The 21178-nt window shown below is 50.8% G+C and overlaps 1 protein-coding gene across 1 annotated transcript; it reads right to left on the reverse strand.

The window, feature by feature from the left end:
- Positions 1-532: 532 nt before the first annotated feature.
- C13H2orf50 (chromosome 13 C2orf50 homolog) lies at positions 533-6107 on the reverse strand. Its single transcript, XM_060168983.1, is given in 5 exon segments — positions 533-805; positions 807-821; positions 3200-3355; positions 5924-6047; positions 6049-6107. Coding segments are annotated over 5 exon segments (627 nt in total).
- Positions 6108-21178: the final 15071 nt, after the last annotated feature.

The raw sequence follows: 21178 nt of genomic DNA on the forward strand, positions 1-21178 counted from the left end.
GAGAGGAAGAGAGATTTGAAGATACCACGCTGCTGCCCTTGAGGATGAAGGAGCCATGGGCCAAGGGATGTGAGCAGCTTCCCGAAGTTGGAGAAGGTGAGGAATCAGATTCCTCCAGCCTCCAGAAAGGAATGCAGCGCTGCCAGCGCCTTGAGTTCAGTCCAGTGAGACCCACGTTGGATTTCTGGCCTCCAGGACCGCGAGACAACATGTATGTGTTGCTTTGAGCCTCTCAGCTTGTGGTCACTGGTTACAGCAGCGACAGGAAACGAACACACCATGCTACGGGTGGGGAAACGGTGGCGCAGAGGCCCCAGCAACGCGCCCAAGGCTGCAGCTGCTGAGTCAGCAGGATCCGAGCCCAGTGGACGGCGCTCCTGACCCCTCATGGGGCCCTGACCCTTAGGGAAGCCCCACTGTTGCCGGCTATATGGCCTCAGGCAGGTTCTTGAGCCCTCTCCATGTCGGGTGCGCAGATGATCCAGGAGGCCTCTTAAGGCTCGCATGGGGCTCAGAGATGACGACCCCCGGCTTATGCAGGGGTGCTGCCCGGGGCACAGGTGCCGGACCCACAGCAGCGTCCCCGCTGCCCCACACCCGCCGGGGCCAGGCCCGCCTGGCCCTCCTCCTGGATGGGCCGTAGCTCGTCTTCCAGCTCCTTCTTCCGGATTCCTTCCACAAAGGAGAAGTCCAGGCTGATGTGGGCTTTCCCCAGGGGCGTGTCCACCCTGCTGCCCACAGCCTGGTTCGTGGAATTGGGGACCGTGTCAGAGAAGAGAGGCACGCACTCCAGCAACTTCCCGGGACTCCTTCTTGTTGCCCTGAGGAGAGGGGACTGTTAGGGTCACCGGCTGTGGGAAAACAGGAGAGGCCTGAGCAGGAAAGAGAAGGGAGGCGGGAGAAGATGGCCTCTGCAGGAAGCAGCCTCTGGGTGATCCGACCCCAGATTCCGCTCCGGACCCGGGACTCAACTCTCCAGCCGAGAGATGCACACTCCCTCCTCCTTGCACCCAGGGCTCCCTACACAGGTGCTTCCAGGACCCCTTCACCGTGATGCTTGGCCAGCCGAGGGAGGGACCACGCCCTAAACCCCCTCCACCCCACCCCCAGGCCTAAGACACCGCCTCACACGTGGTGGGGACGCCATGTTTTTTGGTTGATTTTGACTTGAAATCTAACGCGCACACAGAAAAGTGCACCAGTCGCAACTGTACAGCTCAACCAGCGCCCACGCGATGAGTGCCGTGCAGCCCCACCTGGACCAGGAAATAGAACGCGACCCACCTCAGATGCCTCCTTTCAACCCCTCAGTCACTGCCCCGACCTCCAGGGCGACCTGGGCTTGACTTGTTTTGCCTGGTGTTGAACTCTACCTATCAGGTCCCGGTCTCTTCCCTCTGGCTCCTTTCTCTCAAGGATGTGTTCCTGAGATTCACCTGTGTTCCCGTGTGCGGTGGCAGGCCCTTGGTTCTCAGTGCTAAACGGTATTCCGCCGTGTGATTTGGGTGAATCCTCCACAAGTTATTTATCTGTTCTGCCACGGGGGGATTTGGGTTTGTTTCCAGTTTTGGGGTCTTAGGAGCGGTGCTGCCCTGGACATGCTTTCTGGTGACTTCCGTAACTGATGGATGGAGGAGTGAGTAAATGTCTGAGTTATGACGAATCTGATGCGCCTTCCCTGCCCTTGTTTAGAGTTAACTTTGTGCTGCCCCGTGTCAAACATAAGAGCCAGGACCAGTGTTAAGAAATAGGATCGGGGCTCTCAGCCGGCAAAGTCCACGCTGAGGTGGTCCCATCGTCTGGGCGGGCCGAGGGTTTCAGGCGTCAGGTTGCTCATACACAGCCCGGGGCAGGGAGAGGCTCTGTCGCCTAAGAGCCTGGGCAGGGGCTCAGGGTAGGAATTCAGGCCCCATGAACTCAATCTTCGATCGCAGGGCAGACGGCAACCCCTCAAGGCCAGCCATACAGATGTCAAACCTTCCCTAAAGCCCACAAGGGCCAGGCCAGTGTGGCCACCACCTTGGTTGGCTTGTTACACTGCTTGGCTTCCAATCTGGCCTCTAACCACGCTTTATACAGCCAGATTCCTTCTCCCATTTGTTCATTCCTCCAACGTGAACTGAGTGCTAAATAGTTATTGGGTGCTGGGGGTGTTTGTGCAGTAGTGAAGCCATCTTTACTCTTTCGCCAAGGGAGCCCACGGCCAGGTGAGATTGCTGGCTGCACGATTACACAATGTTCCCAAGAAACGGGTTAGACGTGCCGGTGGGTGAAGACCACATGCTTGCTCAGGAAGGGGAGATTTCTCAGAAGGAGCCATTCGGGCGGGGTCTTGAAGGATGAATAGGAGGCCATCAGGCTGACAAAGTGGGAAGGGAATTTCAGGCAGGAGAACAGCATGCACAGAGGCATGGATAAAAGAGAGCCTGTGTGGGCTTCCCTGGTGGCGCAGTGGTTGAGAGTCCGCCTGCCGATGCAGGGGACGCGGGTTCGTGCCCCGTTCCGGGAAGATCCCACATGCCGCGGAGCGGCTGGGCCCGTGAGCCATGGCCGCTGAGCCTGCGCGTCTGGAGCCTGTGCTCCACAATGGAAGAGGCCACAACAGTGAGAAGCCCGCGTACCACAAAAAAAAAAAAAAAAAAAAAAAAACCTGTGGGTCACCGTGGGGTGAGCAAGGAGGCCGGGGAGGGAGGCAAGGTTGGATCATGGGAAGTGTTGTGAACCATCCTGGAAAATGCAGATTTGCTGAAGGCTTCTAAGCCAGGGAGAGATATAGTCAGTTTTGCAGTTTAGGAAAATCACTCTGGTGGAGGATGGACTGGCGGTGGTGATATTAGACACAGGGAATTAGTTTACAAAGCGTGTTCACCCAAACTCATTCTCTTTGTGGCGCCAACCCCACCTCACTCTACACTGCAGACATCCTCAGGCAAAGGAAAACATTTCAGCAGCTGATGCCTGTCGTTTCCAATGCGTTCGTCTCACTAAAATCAAGAAACACTGGGGAAAAGTAATTTCTAAATACTCTACGTAAGTCTTTTCTTTCCCACCAGACCCCGAGTTTCTTGACACAAGGTTGTATTTTATTGGTCTCTGTACACTTCAGCATCAAGCACACAGTAGGTCCTCAATAAACATTAGATGAATAAATAAACATTCTAAGTGCAAGTATGTCGGACAGGAACGTGGTTTGTCTTACCATGGGGTCACAGTCTTTCAGGAAACTCCAATTCTGACCCCTGGATAGAAAACACAGTGGCAGTGTGAGTCCTCCCTGCGACATTTTGACCATGTTTGTCCCCGGGTCACAGGAATCAGTTGCTGCCACGGATGCATGGATTACATCACGGAGGAACTAAAATCAGTAAGTGGAACAGACGCCAAGCATCAACAAGTGTTTCTGGTGGAGCCTGTAAAATGAACGCACATTTCAATGGAGTGGAAACTGATGCCAGAGGGTGTAGCAGGTGCGTCAGGAACCCGGATGCTGGCTCACCCTGTGCCGGGGTCAGCTGGGGTATCTGCCAGTATTTCTCGAAGAAAAACAAGTTTTCACTTCCCCAAAGCCTGGCAACCTTCCAGTGCGTGTGGCAGAGGAAGGTAGGGCGGGGGAGGGAAAGTGACAATGAGAAAAATGGTGTCAGCTGTGCTGGTAGTTTAATTTTTAATCTATTTTTTAAAAGTCAAACAATTCTCTAAGACTTGGAAGAAAAGCAAGTTTCTCTGCCCCAATCCTCAGAGCCCGTGAGACCCACAACCTAGAGTCAGTTTCTTAGCTGTTTCTTCAAGCCTTTCACCTCCATATTCTGAAAGAATAAACGTGCACTGCCATTTCTTGAGGTCCTAAAAATGTAAGCTTACCTACTGGCTTTCTACTAGGGGAGATAATGAATTAGCATTCTTCACCCTTTCTTCTTCCCCATTTCTTCCAAAATCATTGCATTATAGATGTTGGTTCACTTGATATGTATTGTTTATATCCTTCTAATTATATAAATCCTATTCATTGATGAACTAATTATACTACTTATTGCATAATATGATCCCCGTTCCTTTCTTTGTGCAGATTAGAATTTTTTCTAGCGTTAATAATGACATTTTCCCTGATTATCTTAGGTTTCTATGTACTGATCATTGATTCCAAACTCTCCAAATAAATTGTAAGGCTCCCTCTCAATATTATTTTCCACACAATCAAATGCATCAGGTCATAAACAATTTCTTTTAAATGTTTTCTCCAGGGAATTCCCTGGCAGTCCCGTGGCTGGAACTTGGCGCTCTCACTGCAGGGACCCTGGGTTCGATCCCTGGTCTGGGAACTAGGCCACGCAGCACGGCCAAAAAAAGAAAAAAAATTTTCTCCAGAGCCTGAGCCCTGGGACCCTGGGTCCTCTCTCTCCCTGGGGCTGGCTGCTCTCCAGGACCACCATGCTGGGATTCCCCTCATTCTGGACCCTGTGCCTTCCTTGCTTGTTTTCCCTCCTGTGGTTGTGGAGCACATCCTCCAGTATCTGTGCATTCACGTATTTCTGTGGTTCTGGAAAGTTCTCATTTTCTCTTCAAGTAGTTCATGTCCCCCATTCTCTCCTTGGGGAGCTCAGTTTGAAGGTATGTTGGATCTTCTTGCCCTGTTCCCTAGGATTTTAACTCTTCTTTCATGGTTTCCATTGTACTGTTCTTCTAATTTATTTTTCTTTTTCCTTTTTTCAAAAAGAAAACTTCCTTTATTCTATTATTAGTTGGAAAAATTAAATGGCACTAGACGGTCCTGTCTTTGTACATGTCCCCTATACCCCAACACATACACACACACACACACACACACTCTCTCTCTCTCTCTCCAATCCATCAGCAATTCTCGTAATTCTACCACCAGAACATTCCTTGCGTTCTTCCACAGATCCCCAGCTCCACTTCCTCCACCCGAGCTCAGGCCACCACATTGCCCTGCTGTCCCCAGTTTCTTAAACGTCGTCACCCCTGCCCAGCATTTCAATTCTTTCTAAGCATAGCGGCCAGACTGGTCATTTAAACTGTAAATTGGTCACATCAGCCTCTTGCTTAAGACCCTCCAGGGCGTCTTATGACATTTGAAAAAAAGTACCTAGACTTTAGTAAGTGCGTGGGTGTTTCCTCCTACGGCTCTTGTCCCCTCACTGACCGCCTTGGCCACATGCATGTTCTTTATGTGGTGGTGTTTTTTTTTTTTAAATACACCAGACTCCTCCGTGGCCCCTTCTCATACTTCAGGTCTCAGCCTGAATGCCACCTGCTCAGAGAGGCCTCTGTGAGCTCCTGGAAAAACAAGGCGTGCACTCTGCCCAGTCCGTTTCCTCCTGACACCAGCCACACTTTGCTCCTTGTGCCTCTGTTGCTCTTTGGCTGCCTTGTCCTGAGAGTGAGGGCTCCGTGCAGCCGGGACCAGGCCCGTCTTGCCCGCCACGGCAGCCTGACAGGGCAGCTCTCCTAGGAACTTCTGGACTGAGTGATGCTTGCAGGCACGTCCTTTGCTGGGTCAGAGGGCCAGCATCCCGCCCCAGGCTGCAGCCACGGCGTCATGGCTGCCCCCACCCGCCGGTGCACTTTATCCCGTGAGCTCCAGCTGCAGGGCTTATTGCAAAGGGCTGATGGGCTCCCCGATGCACCAGGTGCGGCTGCCCCGCCCCCCTTGCCGGGCCCTGCTGTTCACTCTGTTGAGTCTGCCCAAGGCTGGGCTCCCTCACCTTCCCCGGCTCAGGTTCTCCCCCCGCAGCCCAAGCGCTTTTCCACCACCGCCCTTTACCTGGCTTACTCCCTCTCACCCCTGTCTCTCGTCTCTCTTTCTCCAGAAGCTTCCTAGACCCTGAGTTAGGTGCGGGGTGCCTCTGGGGGGCGGGGGCAGGGTCCGCACCAGCGCCGCTGGCTCCTCGTCCGGCCTCTAGACCCTCCACAGCTGGCCCCGCTGCACACCATCAGCTCCCAGGGCCGCCCGCGCGGCCGTCGGGGCCTGGGGGGCGCCAGCAGGGCTCCTGCCCACCGGAGGCCCATCCCGGGCAGAGGAGGAGAAAAGGCTGTCGGTACCCAGCTGATGTGGTTCTCTGGAGCCCAGGGGTGGGGTGGCTTCCCATGGGTGCAGGGGTGTGCGTGCGCGCGCGCATGCGTGTGACCTCTCCCAGGCCTCTCTTGCTCGGACCTCCTCAGACACCGCCCCCCGTGGCTGCTGCCCCGGGCACGCCACACTTCTGGGGCTCTCAGCTCCTTCTTACCCGCTGTGTGTTGGCAGAGTCATGGTTCTTCCCATGAAACTTTTCGGTGGGCTAACCCAGCTGGGCGTGGTGCTCCCAGCTCTGCATGACTGGGAAGCAGATACTGGGGCGGATGGCCACACACACACACACACACACACACACAGCCCTGCTACGTGGAGGGAGCATGAAGCGCCCCAGCGTGCGGGCACAGATGCAGCCAACACACCAACCCTCCTGTGCGTGCCCCGCCCTGGGCACCTCTTCTGGATCCTGCTCTCATGAAGGAGGTGCCAGGGGGTTGGGTCTTCATGGGTGAAAAGGATTTACCAGGTGGAAAAACTGGGGCAAATGCAAAAGCTTGGATGCAAGAGAGAACATTGGTATTTGAGCAGGGGCATGGGGGCTGGAGGGGGGGCCCCGGGCCCCGGGCTGTTTGGAGCTGTGTCGAGAGCTTGTGCACAATGGGGACATTGCTGCCTTCAAGCCGCAGGGCAAAGAAGATCAGGAAAGGACGAGCAGGTGAGGTGACATGGCCGTGGTCCAGGTGAGAGGAGGTGGTGGAGCCCACGCTGGCCTTGGTAGAGGGCTGGAGTGGAGGAGACGGGGTGAGAGCCGCCGGGCCACAAAGAGCTGCCAGCACTTGTATGAGGAAGGAACTGAGCGGGTGTGACCTGCTGGGACATCAGAGTAAACGCAGAGGCTGTGGGGCTGGGACCCTGTCTCTCCTCCTCCCTCTGTGCTTCTTCCAGAGCTGGGATGAGAATGGCTGGCATTTGGTGACTTTGAAGTTTGTCTCCAAAAAAGATGAACTGAAAACCCCTGGGGCCCAGAAGCAGGCTTCCCTGGCGGTTGCTCTCTCTTGGGTGTTTGTGACCCCAGCACAACCAGGACAGGTCCCTGCTGTGCCTGAGGAGTGGCGGCTCTGACCTCCTGGAACCTCTGGAAGGGGCCCCGTGAGTGCATTTTGAGAGCACAGTGCCTGCTATGTGGAAAACCACCCATAAGGCTGACTGCGGACTGGGTACAGAGTAGCTTGCAACAGCCTGGAACAGCCTGGAACAGCCGTGCAGTTTGCTCAGATACCTTGGCCTGGCTCCCCTGGCCACATGCTCCAGAGACAAGGAACAGGACCAAGAAGGCCAGCAGGGGGCGTCCAGGATGACCAAGTGCCTGATGTATGGGGAGGCTGAATATTTCCATGGGGCTTGGTTGTAAAAAATTAAAATTTATTTAGAAACTATTTCAGACTGATCGATGGTAGAGGGATGGATCGATGTCAACAAAGCAAATACAGTAAGGTGTTAATTGTAAATCTAGGGGATGGGTATGTGGATGTTCACTGTACCAGTCTTTCAACCTTTTTTTTTTTATAAACTTATTTATTTATTTATTTTTGGCTGCATTGGGTCTTCATTGCCGCGCACCGGCTTCCTCTAGTTGCTGCGAGCGGGGGCTACTCTTCGTTGCGTTGCGCGGGGTTCCCATTGCGGTGGCTTCTCTTTGTTGCGGAGCACGGGCTCTAGGCGCACGGGCTTCAGTAGTTGTGGCTCGCGGGATCTAGAGAGCAGGCTCAGTAGTTGTGGCGCACGGGCTTAGCTGCTCCGAGGCATGTGGGATCTTCCCGGACCAGGGCTCGAACCCGTGTCCCCTGAATTGGCAGGCGGATTCTTAACCACTGCGCCACCAGGGAAGCCCTCAACTTTCTAATGTGTTTAGAAATTTCCAAAATAAAATGTTGATGGGAGAAAAGATTGCACCTGCCAGTCCAGCTTGAACATTTTCTTTCCACAGTCACTGACCTGGAAAAGCACCCAGATTCCCTCTGGGCGGGTCTCACTGAGCCCCAGCCCGGGACGACCCTCCACCCCACCTCCCCAGCCCCGTGGAATCAGGACACCGGGTTCCAGTCCCAGCTCTGCCAGTGACTTGCTAGGTGTCCCAGAGAAAGTCATTGCCCCTTGCACACCTCACAACTTGTGATATTACTTTATATATGACTTTCTGAGAGAGGACAAAAATCCCTGGATTTGGGGGGTTGCTGGAGCTGTATTTTATCGGGTTTATCTCAACCCCAAGAAGGACCTTAACCACAGTGCTGGTAGATCTGTACAGCCTGGGCTCAGGTGTGCCCAGTGACAGGCACTGCAGACTAGGCCAGGTGGGAGCAGCACCTGGCGAGGTCCCCAAAGCTGGGGGAGGCCCCGCTGGGCTGGGAGGTGGGGGCGGGGCTTGCTCGAGGAGCCCCGCCCGCTTCGTGTAGACTCCGCCCCTTCCGTGTTGGCCGTCTAGAGAGAGTCCTTAACTGTAGTTCCCCACTGCGGGGTAGGGCGGAGGGGCCCGAGAGCCTTGCGGGGAGCCCTTGGAGCAGGTTTAAAGAGCTGAGCAAGCGTCGGGAGGGAGCAGAAATGAGGGTCAGTGGAGGAGAGGGTGGGGATGGGGTGCCGGGAGAAGCGGGGCTCGGGGAAGGCAGGGGCGCTGCCAGGAAATGTTTGTCTGCATCTTTCAGCCCTCCTTCTTCTCCGCTACACCTCCCTTACCCGGATAAAAATGTTGGCTCAACACTAATCCCCTTTTCCCTGCGTGCACACACCTTGAAGGCTTTATAAAAGGCGGTGAAAATAAAGAAAGGATTCAGGGCCACGGTTCACACCTTTCCAACTGCTCCTACCAAGTCCCCAGAAAGTTTCTTAGTTTCCTAGGACAGCATCATGAAAGGTAATTTAGCTGCAGCTAAATCGACACCCCTTTGTCGTCCAACCCAGCCCAACCACTTTCACTTTTGAAAACACTTTCCATCTTACTGCTTGTTATATACTTGCTGTCAATGTCCCCACCATTTTGTATGCAGCTTAAAAAAAAAAAAAGTGAGCCTATTGGAAACATCTTTTCGTGTTTCTCTTTTCATACCTCTCACTTTAATCCGTTTCTTAGAGTTGATATACCTTAATTTACTTAGCCATTTTTTCTGTTCTTGGGCATTTATTTTGTTTTCAGGTGTGGCATTAGCTGTGATGAATATCTTCCTGCCTCTGTTTCTTTCTGTTGAATTGTTTCAACAGGACACATTCCCAGAATGGGATTGTGGGTCAAAGCACACAGACATTTTAATGACTTTCAGTGTATAGATTCAGTGTATAGATTCAGTGTGTAGATTCAGTGTGTAGATTCAGTGTGTAGATTCAGTGTATAGATTCAGTGTATAGATTCAACGTTGCTCTCCAGCAAGGCCTGATTGTGTCAGCTCTACTGGTCTTGCCAGAACTGGGAGCCGGGTGGTGTGTCGGGGTCTCCAAGACCACCCCAGGTTGATGATCCGCTAGGAGGGCTCCCAGGACTCAGCCTGTGGTGATACTCACGGCTGTGATTTATTATGGCAAAAGGAAACAAAGCAAAATCAGCAAAGGGAAACGGCACGTGATTTGAAGTCCAGAGGAAACCAGGCGCAAGCTTCCAGAACCCTCGTCCGGTCGAGCCACACGGATGAGCTCAATTCCCCAGCAGCGAGTCGTGACAACACATGTGAAACGTTGTCCACCAGAGGGGCCCCTTGGAGACTCAGCTCCCAGGGGGCTGTCACGTAGGCACCCTCTGCCTAGCACATACCCAAATCCCAGACTCCCGGGAGGAAGGCAAGGGCTCAGCTTAAATCATACTGGGGCACAAACTGGTTATGCACAGTGAGCCGTTCTTTTCAGGGGATGGAGGGAACCCTCCCGAAATCCAGGGTCCCAGACACCAGCGAAGGGCCAGTCTTATGAGCAGGCTTTCTGAGGACAGCAGTCTCAGGCCTGCTGTATCAAGTCTTCTGTGCTCGTGCCACATGGCTGCCTAACGCTAACTACCCCCGTTTTCCCCAGGAGCGTCCTTGAAAATTTCCAGCAATTAGGCGCTCTACATTTTCAATACCAATCTAGGCTCTGGGATATCATTTAAATATTCCCTGATAGATAATTACATTAAAAATAGCATATGTATAGCACTTTAGGACTGAGAGTGTGCTCACCTGCATTTCTCCCTGACGCATCGTGACAGCCTTGTGCGGAGGGCTGATCACGTCTGGATTTGGGTGCAGAGCCTGGGGGCTCAGGAAAATCACCACCCTCACTGCTTACACGGGCAGGAGATGCGGTGCCGGGACCAGAGCCCCTGCTGACAGCCATTTTGGGTCTCGTCTTAAATTGTTATTTGCAGGGAACTGCATCCCTCATAAACAGTGTTACTTTGTGCAGAAAAGAAACTCAGTAGTTGCTACTCTGGAGGCTCTGGATTCCTGGAAGTTGGGAGCAGTGGAAAAACTATTCTGGGCAATTGTCTTTATTTTCTTTATTGTTTTCTATATTCTGTAACTTCCCACTAAGAGGCAGCTGAGTGCGTTTCAGGAGAAAGAAGTCGAATTGGGGATGATTGCAATACTCGTCTGAGGCAGCAGGGGGCAGTCTGTAGCTTTGCATCCTCTGCCGGGCCTAGAAACACCAGGTACCTCTCCAACAGTCTTCCCAGGGCTCCCGAAAGAAGCCAGGCGTCTTTCAGGTTTGAGGCGCTGTGAGAATGAGTGTGATAAGGTGTCCGTGATGGAATCCAGCAGCGGGCCCTCGGCGAACAGTGGCTCAGGGCTGGGGTGAGGCTTTAACAACAGGTAGGGCCCTGGCCTGGCCGGTCGGAAAGGACTGGAGGCCTCCCGCATGCAGGTGTGCAGAGGTGAGGGGTGGAGGAGAAGGGGCAGCTCTTTTCCAGTTGCTCTGGGTGGATATCAGTATTTTAACAACTGCACCAGTACTTACAGTCTGAATATTAGCCCAGGTGCCTTCCAGCCCAAGGGCCGTGGTGTCAGTGGCTCATAGGATTGGTTTTTTTCCCAAGACAAGGGGACAAGCTACACTCTAATAGTGGACCAGACGGCCTTGGCTTTGGCCTTCCGAGCCCCCATCTGAGTCCACATGCCTTATCCCCCTGCCCCCCACTGACTCACGCAGGTCCGTGTCCCCAGGAGCCCGGGCTGGCAGACCTCACGCCTGCTCCAGGCTTGGCTCCCACGTGGTCTCTGACCTGGGCTGTGCTGCAGCTGGGAGCGCTTGGGCAGGTTGGGGGAGGGGCTCTGGAAGAGAGCACCTGGCCAGGTACAGAGCGCAGGATTTGTGTCAGGCCGACTCCATCCTAGCTCCGGCCTCACCCTCAGTGTGACCCTGGCTGAGCCACTTCATCCGTCTGCCTCCCCTGTAGTCCCTGTGCTGGGTGGCTTCATGCTGGTGTCTGATTTGTCTTCACCCCAGCTTACAGATGAAGAAACAGAGGCTCCGACAGCTTGCCTGCGCTCCTGAAGCCAGAAAGTTGGGCAGCTTGGGATCAACCCCGCATCAGCTCCTCCCAGGACCCATGTTCTCCGACCTCTCTTTACTCCCTCTCCAAGAGGGAATCTTCTGTCCTTTTCTAAAGGAAGGAGTCAGGGAAGCCTTGTTAGAGGAAAACATCTGACAGTGATTTTTGAGGACGAAGGAATATTTGAAGCAAATGCTGGGGGATACAAGAGTTTCGGGCTGCACAACCAAATTGCGTGGAAAAATATTTTGTTTACTGATGGAACGTTCACGATTTCCTGCTTATTATTTTGCCAATATTAGCCTTGTTTTAATTACTGCAAAGGCCAACAGCTGCCTCAGGCACATTGGTTCTACAAATTAGCGGGGAATCTGTAAATCACAAGGGTCCCCGGAAGACTTCACAAACTGAACCCGGGCCCGGGAAAGGCCCTTAAAATGCTGCAGCTGCTCGTGGAAGAAAGGTGCTTTGCTCCAGGTTACCAACTCTCATGACGTCTGAATTATGGGTGATTAGTGCCCTCCGGGGAGAGAGGATGCGTTTGCATTTGCATCTTGTAAATTCTCCCGGGAACAAGGGCACTAATATGGGATGCCTCCTGCATTTTGCATCAGGTCTGAGATTCACTTAGTGACTTTACCTGCAGAAAGGTGGTACAATAATGGTGGTTATGAGCAAGCACTTAGGGGTCAGACCTGGATGCGAGCGCTAGCTCCTGCCCTCGCCAGCACTCAATGCTGAGAGCAGCTTTGCTGGCGAATCAGGCCCTGGTTTGCAGATAGCTGTCGGGCAAGCTTCTTTATGGGGCAGACTCTGTCTCAATCCCCTTTGTGCCACTTATAGTTTTCCTGTCTCAATCCCGGTCTTACCCCCTCGGAGGAAGGTGGTAATAACAGCAGTCACCCCAGAGGGTCGCGGCAACATGCAATGTCCCAAAGTATGTGTAAAGCTCTTAGCAAACTTCCTGGCAGCTGTTAAGAGTAATGCTGGCTAATACTGTCGTGATTCCATGGCAGCCTCCACGTAGAGCAGCCCCAAGAGCATTCCTGCAGCCCCAGTGCTGGGCTTACGGGGCTCGCTGCAGCCAGGAGCCCAAGGCCGTCTTGGAAAGGAGCCTCGTGATTGGCCTTGTGCTCCGGGATTCTAGGGAGTGTGTTAGTCATTTTGCGGCTGCAGGATGGCCTTGCCTCGGTTTCTTTGTTTTGTTGTTGTTGTTCGGTTAGCTTCATCCATGTCCTGTTGGAAACCTCGTTTACCTCGGTTTGCCTGCCAGCAGGGCGAATTTTCACTTTCTCAATGATTATACGGATCTTAGCTATCAATACCTTGGGTCTCATTGAAGCTAACACGTGATCATTCTTCCCAATAGAAAGTGGAACGAAACCTTCCCACCGCCTTATGACTGCACCTGGGCTCCAGCTGTACCAGGCTGGCCCTACGCTACATCTCCGCGCTTCTTGCACCCTGGGACTCTCTCTGTGGTTGGCTCTTACTTGACATTCAGGTCTCAGCTCAAACCCCATCCCTTTCATGACTTCCTAATAACGAGCTCCCATCCGGCTCTCTGCCAGTCTGTCTCATCACTATTTTCTTCTTAGCATTATTATCTCAAATTATTTTGTTCACTGTCTGTTTCCTTCACTAGAGACAAAGCAACATAAATGCATCTCTAGCTAGAATGGTGCCTGGCATGTAGTAGGTGCTCAGTAAACAGTTGTGGAAGGAAGGGAGGGGGAAGGAATATCCCTACGCATGATCCTTCCCTGTTTGATCTGTAGGATTCTAAGGGGTTGGAAGAGGGGCTTGACATCTCGGGTCTGGCATCCCTCTCAAGCCAGCGGTCCCTTTGGCAGCATCCTTACTGTGCCTCTGTTGAACCATATGCATTGCAGAGAGCTCTCCATTATGGCATGCCTGGTGCTCTCCCGTTAGGAATGGCTTTCTTAGAGAGGGTCTGAAGTTCTCCATTCTGCCCCTGGAACTGCTGAGAACAAGATTCAAGATGGCCTTCTAAGTAACTGAGGGTGTCTCTCAGACCTCCAGTGGGTCAGCTGTTCTCCAAGCCAAGCCCCCAGTCTCTCTAAACATTCATCCTATGACATGGGTGCTTCTAAGTGCTTCCACATCAACTCTATCAGGGACCCTGAAAAATTTGAAGGATGTCCTTCAGAGGTACAATAATAAGGAAAATACCTACCATCAAAAGGATGTTGTGAGCGTTAAGTGGGATAATACACGTAAAGGATTGAAGTACAAGGTAAGTCCTCAGTAAAGGTTAATCTTATGACACATGGCTGGGAGCTATCTTGGAAATCCCATACACTTTGGGCTGAGGGCAGGTCACTCCAAAGAGAATTTGCTCTCGTTTCTGCACGTGGGGAACCATCAACACAAGGCCACTCATAGATACTTTCTTGACTTTGGTTTCCAGGCCAAACAGTGTCAGTTCAAACCCCAAACCCAATGAGGGCAGGTAAGTAGATATGGATTCTCATGGGGGCCTCTCTTTCCCCCTTAGCAAGTGAGAGTTGAGACATAGGTTTCCTTGTCATCTCGTTTTGTTAATTCTTTCATTACACCTTGTCACTGACGGTATGGCCTCCAAGGATCCTGCATTTCGAAGGAGTCTCATTTCCAAGTCCCTACCTCGTGCAGGTCCACCGTTTTGTTCTGGTTTCTAAAGAGTGTGAACATCAAGCCTCCTTGTTTCCGAACTTGGCAAATGTCCCCAAAGGGCAGGCGCTGGAGTTCTCAGCTTTGCCGCTGTTTTTGGCTCCCGGGGATTTCTTTTACCTGACTGCATGCGTGGCTATGCGTTTAAGAGGAGATTTATCATGTATTACCTGGGATTTGTAGGTGTTTTGTGGCAATAGGCTTTTCAGATAATGGAGATTTCCATGTCGCTGGAGATAAAAAGATCGAGATAGATTTTATGTCTAACTCAAACCCACGCAGCCTGAACAGAGCCAGACCGCACCCCCACCTCTGTTACACCCTGCTAACATGCAGGCTGACCTGTGGGTAAAAGCATGCTTCCCATTAGGCCTTCGGAGATACCACATCGGGCTCAGAGACCCTACCAGCACCTTCATGGGCCTGTAGGTATGTGGACAACTTGGGCTGGGAAGTGAGGTTTGGTGACACCAGCCTCCCTTATTGTCACACTGAGGCCACCAATTGCCATCTGTCATTGTTCATCTCTAGATTCTGCTGCTGCTTCTTTTGTTTTTACAAAGAATTGTGGAACGAGGTGGACAATTTTTCTTGCTAAAATAAAGATGATTTAGCTCCTTGCCTTCCCCGGGGCTGTCATCCTAACAACCTCATTAAAGTGAAATGAGATTGGTTCCCAGTGACTGTTCACCAGCTCCCAGCAATTAGCTCTTTTTTTCCCGCTAATCATTTAAAAAGTACACCATTCTGCAGGAAGAAATATTTGCAAATGATGCAACAGTCAAGGGCTTAATCTCCGAAATATACAAACAGCTCATACAACTCAACAACAAAAAAACAACAACCCAATCGAAAAATGGGCAGAAGACCTTAACAGACATTTCTCCAAAGAAGACATACAGATAGCCAGCAGGCACAAGAAAAGATGCTGAACATCACTAATTATTAGAGGAATGCAAATCAAAACTACAATGAGGTACCTCCCACACCAGTCAGAACGGCCATCATTAAAAAGTCTACAAATAACAAACGCTGGAGAGGGTGTGGAGAAAAGGGAGCCCTCCTACACTGTTGGTGGGAATGTAAGTTGGCGCAACCACTGCGGAAAACAGTACGGAGGTTCCTTAGAAAACTAAAAGTAGAATTACCATATGACCCAGCCATCCCACTCCTGGGCATATATCCAGAAGAAACTATAATTCAGAAAGATAAAAGCACCCCTATGTTCATAGCAGCACTATTCACAATAGCCAAAACATGGAAGCAACCTATCTGTCCATTGACAGATGAATGGATAAAGAAGATGTGATATATATATATATATATATATATATATATATATATATATATATACAATGGAATACTACTCAGCCATAAAAAAGAACAAAATAATGCCATTTGCAGCAACACGGATGCAACTAGAGATTATCATACTAAGTGAAGTAAGTCAGAAAGAGAAAGACAAATACCATATGGTATCACTTATATGTGGAATCTATAATATGGCACAAATGAACCTATCTATGAAACGGGAACAGACTCACAGACACAGAGAACAGACCTGTGGTTATCAAGGCAGGGGAGGGAGAGGGAAGGATTGGGAGTTTGGGGTGAGTAGATGCAAACTATTACATTTAGAATGGATAAACAACAAGGTCCTACTGTATAGCACAGGGAACTATATTCAATATCCTGGGATAAACCATAATGGAAGAGAATATTAAAAAGGAAGGTTTATATGTGTATAACTGAGTCACTTTGCTGTATAGCAGAAATTAGCACAACATTGTAAATCAACTATACTTCAATAAAAAAACTAAAACTGAAAAAATTTTTTAAAAATTACATCATTCTGGAATTTTGCTCAGAACCGGTCAGTCTTGCTAGTTTGTTTCTAGATTGCACTGTTTCTCCATTCTTGAAAACTGGATCACATTTTCCTGTCCTCAGTCTACTGCCCCCTTTCTTCCTCTCTTGATTTGTCACGTGTTCTTGCATTTGATCTGTAACGAGGGCTCAAGCTCTTTCAATTTCCTGCTACGAACTGTCTAGTTCTGAAACTGTGAAGTTAATGTGACCAGAAACATTTATTTTTTTACCATCTCTCTCTTATCTGGAATGATGATAATGCAATGCCTACGATGTGAGAAGTCTGGTAACAGAGTGTGTGGATCAGAGTTGAAGTTGCATCAGTAGGCCAGATTAAGGACTAAGCTATTAAAAAAAAAAAAAAAGCCCCCCACGAGGAACGAGTAGGATTCAGGTTAAACCTCAGGACTGGAAAGGGAAGGGGGTGGAGACTAACAGTTACTATTTAACTCCTTTCTTTCCCAGGCCACATGCCAGACCCTTCCACAAATCCTACAGCCACCGGAAGCCTCAGACATTGCAGTGTGGCCTGACTAGGATGGTGGAGAGCTGCCTACAGCTGGTTTTGTAACCTGTGGAATTTAATTATTTGTTCATTGTACATTCATATATGAACCCATCAATCTTTTAAATATATTTTATTTTTATTTCTTGGTATATACAAAGTAACTGCCCCCTCTAGTTTGGTTTTCCAATCTGTAAGCCGAGGTGAAGGGGTGAGCTAAATAGTATCTTGGGGACCTTCTAACTCCAAGTTTTAACTCCAGCTACCGCAATGTGGAAAAACTAAGGTCGTACAGAGAGGGGGCCCAGGTCAGCAAGGGGTCTGACTTCTGTCCTCAGCGGAGACAGGGCAAGCACTGGTGCTGATTTTCCACACTGTCATGTCTGTGTTGGGCTCGTGTGCACTTTTTCTTTTAAACTGGGAAGGTGATTTTAGGACGGCAGAGGTGAGCGGACAGGTCGCTTGATTGTTGGTGTGTAAATCAGCAGCGCTGCCCTGGTCCTTCCCTACCCTCTCTTTCTGTGCTGTTCCTTAGCCTTCCAAGGAGCCCAGAAAATCATTACAAATGTACAGCAAGATTCTAGCAAAGCAGAGAAGTTCTGTTAACAAAAATATTTCTTTTAATATTTTAGCTGGGAGTGCAGGCAGCTGTTAGAGGCTCTGAAGCTGAATTCCAAAAGTAAGGCAGAGCGACTGACAATCTGGGCACATTTTGACATGGAATTTCCCTTTACTGTTCACAGATGGCCATTGGCTCAGGGGCGGGGTGGTGACCGTGAAACAATGTGATGCATCGGAGGGTCCCCGTAAAGCAGCGTGGTCCCCCCAGGAACTCACGCCCAGGCTGTTCTTCCCTGCAAGGGACACGAGGGCTGCATGAGGACCATCCTCAGAGCTGGGCCAAGTTTGGAGGCACACGTTCTTCTGCGTGACCCCATAATGTCCATTACTATCCGCATCCCGTTCATCCACTCCCTGCCCACTGTGCCCAGAGAGCCGCCCAGCTGCCGCCAACCTGAACACCGCACTCAGCTTCTAAGAGTCACTCCTCTGCCCGTACTTCAAGCCCCTTCGAGACCTGGCCCCTGCCCTCCCTCTCCACCCCCTACTGCTTCTCCATCGTCCTCCCTTTGCTCCAGACACACTAAACCGCTTGTCATTCCCAAGATACGTCAGGAACACCTGCAGTGTCATCTTCCCAGAAGCATCCTCCCACAGGACTCACCGTCTGGTACGCCAGCCCCAAGCTGGGTCCCATCCTCGCTTCTGGACAGCCCCTCTCCCCCGCAGACTGGGACTTCCCCTGCCACACGCCCCCCCTGTATTCCAGGCACTTGCTCGTCTCTCCCTCCCCACCTGGGTTTGAGCAGCTTGAGGGCAGGGAGCTGCAATCCTGAGCTCCTGGGTGTCCCTGGCATGTAGCATGAGCCTGGCCTATAGCAGAGGTCCAACGAATCTCTCTCAAGTGGAGGAATGAATAAAAACTGAAAATAGCTATAAGTCACCCAGACCAAGGCTTATACACCAGGAGATCACCAAAGTGGGATGAAGTATCAACGGGAGGAAGTTCCCACATCTGCTCATAAAAGGAATCGGGGCAGTTTCTGGAAGCTTCTGAGCAAGGGCATCACCCTTGGAGCAAGTGTGTCCTTTCACTATGCGACTGTAGGGGGAACCCTCCTTTGGCTGCCGTGTGTGGTGCGTTGGGGGCCCGTCTCCCCACGCAGGGTGGGTCCCCCAGGAAGCTCGTCCTGAGACAGAGAATGAGTTCAGGCAGGTTAGCGAGGGCAGTGCTCTGGGATCACCGTCTGTGGGAGGAAAGAGGGCCGCCCTGCTGGCCAGACGATGCCTAACAGTGGGCTTGGGGGATCTCAGCTACTCCCAGGGTTGCTCTGCAGCCCTTCCAAGTTCCCTAAGTTGGAGCAGGGGGCCAGGCCTTTACGTCCCCATGATGACCATCATGGGATGCAGGCTGCCCCCACCCCCAAGGAGGGGCATGTTATGGGTTCAGCTGTGTCCCTCCAAAAAGATGTGTTGAATTCCTAAGGCCCCGGCACCTCTGAATATGCAAGAATCTGCTACAAGAAAATAGGGCTCACCGGGATCTTATGACTGTGGGGCAGCGTAGGTAAGAGACGTGCTGTCAGAAATGAAATCCAAAGTAGGCTGAGTGCTTTTCATTCATTAATTCATTTATTCACACAGTTCCGTCATTTTACAAATATTTATTGAGCACCTGCTATTTGCTGTATTAGCGGCACACCAGGGGCACACAAAGGAGGTGTCATGAGCCCCTCAGCCAGTCGCTAAATGGCTTTTCTGGGGTTACCAGCCAGTCAGGGCAGGGCAAGGACCAGAACTGGGGTCTCCCGGCTCCTGCCTTTCTATGCTTCTAGGGATGAACCTGCTTTCTTTCCCCATGGGATCTAGACTAGCAGCTTCATTCCCCACGTGCCTGCCGTGGCCCTGGCCACACGCACTAGGTGTAATGTGATGGCATAATGATAGAAATGGATAACACCCCGAGCTTCCTTAACCCCCCTGCTCTAATCATACACAACCCCAGAACACATTGTAATAATTTGTCATCCATTTTCCAAGGTAGAAGGCACTAACTCTTCATTAGAAGCCAAGGCTAGAGATGAGTAAATACATGTGCATGCCAGTCTGAATGCTATAATTAGAACTACCATTTGACTAAAGACAAATGGAGACGTTTTAATTCCAGGCCTCTGCTTGAATGTTGAGTTGCTGCTGGGGAATAGCCCATGTGTGTTAACACTTTAAGTTCCGAGCAGGCGGTAGCACAGTAAAAAGGCAGCTTCTTGTAAGTGGGGCTGGGATGTACCCTACATGGAACTAGGTATTTCGCTTCTGTGTTTATTTCCCAAAGCCAGGTTAACGTGATGATTAGTATTTTTCAGACATTTCTGACAGATATTTTGAACAATAATTTTGCATAAAAGTGTCTAACACTATTTGTATAACAGGTTGGCATCTTTCATTGGCAACAATGAGTTGGATGAGAACTGGGTGGACACACAAAATCTATTCATTTAATATTTTTTCTCAAGTACCCACTCTATGCCAGACACTGTTCTAGGCAGTGATGAACACAGATGACTTGGACCTAGAGATTGTCATACTGAGTGAAGTAAGTCAGACAGAGAAAGACAAATAACCTATGATATCACTTATATGTAGAATCTGAAAAAATGGTACAAATGAACCTATTTACAAAACAGAAATTTAGTCACAGATGTAGAAAACAAACTTATGGTTACCAAGGGGGAAAGTGGGGGGAGGGATAAATTGGGAGATTGGGATTGACATACACACGCTACTATATATGAAATAGGTAACTAATAAGAACCTACTGCACAGCTCAGGGAACTCTACTCAGTACTCTGTAATGACCTGTATGGGAAAAGAATCTAAAAAAGAGTGGCTATATGTATATGTATAACTGATTCACTTTGCTGTACAGCAGAAACTAACAAAACATTGTAAATCAACTAAACTCCAATAAAAATTGATTTAAAAAAACCACAAACGACTTGCTTTCGTGGAGCTTACCTTTTAGTGAATGGAGACATACAAGAACACAATAAACAAGTGTGTAGCTAAGTACATAATACATATAAAATGTTGCTTTGTGATAAGTGCTACAAAGAAATATAGGTCAGGAGCAGGGGATAGAGAGCGAAGGAGGTGGGTGCTGTCTTAGGTAGGGTGACTGGGGAAGATTCGGATGAAGCGGCATTGCAGCGGAGACCTGAATGAAATGAGGGAGCGATGGGGATACACGGAGAAAGAGTGTTCAAGCAGAGGAAACAGCCAGTGCAAAGGCCCTGAGGCAGCTGAGGCAGGAGTCTGCCCGGTGTGTCCCAGGACCAGCAAGAAAGCCAGCATGCCTGGAGAAGAGTGAACCAGGGGAGGAGGTCAGGAAATAAGGTCAGAGAGGAAGCAGGGGACAGATGAGTAGCCTGAGGGCCACAGGGCGGACGTGGATTTTACTGTGAGCACGATGGGAGACATCGAAGGGTTTTGGGCAAAGGAGTGATGTGATTCAACTTCAGTTTGAAAAGAATCCTTCTGGCTTTGTGTGGAGAATGGATTGAGGCCGGGAGGCAGGTAAGGAGACAGCCGCCAGGGGAGGCTGCTGCACCTCTTCTTTTTTCTTTTTTTTTTTTTTTTTTGCGGTACGCGGGCCTCTCACTGTTGTGGCCTCTCCCGTCGCGGAGCACAGGCTCCGGACGCGCAGGCTCAGTGGCCATGGCTCACGGGCCCAGCCGCTCTGCGGCATGTGGGATCTTCCCGGACCGGGGCACGAACCTGTGTCCCCTGCATCGGCAGGCGGACCCTCAACCACTGCGGCACCAGGGAAGCCCTGCACCTCTTCTTGTTGGGGTGCTTCAGCACGTGGTTCATGAGCAGGTCAGGAGCCAGGCTGTCGGCCCCAGTCACGGCTGTTTGGTCCTGGACAAGCTGCTGAACCTCTCTGTGCCCCATTTACTCACCTGTAAAATGGGGATAGTACTGTCACCTTCCTCGGTGGTTCTCAAAGTGTGGCCCTCAGGCCAGCCAC

This window comes from Lagenorhynchus albirostris, chromosome 13 (genome assembly GCF_949774975.1).
Source record: "Lagenorhynchus albirostris chromosome 13, mLagAlb1.1, whole genome shotgun sequence".
Lineage (NCBI taxonomy): Eukaryota > Metazoa > Chordata > Mammalia > Artiodactyla > Delphinidae > Lagenorhynchus > Lagenorhynchus albirostris.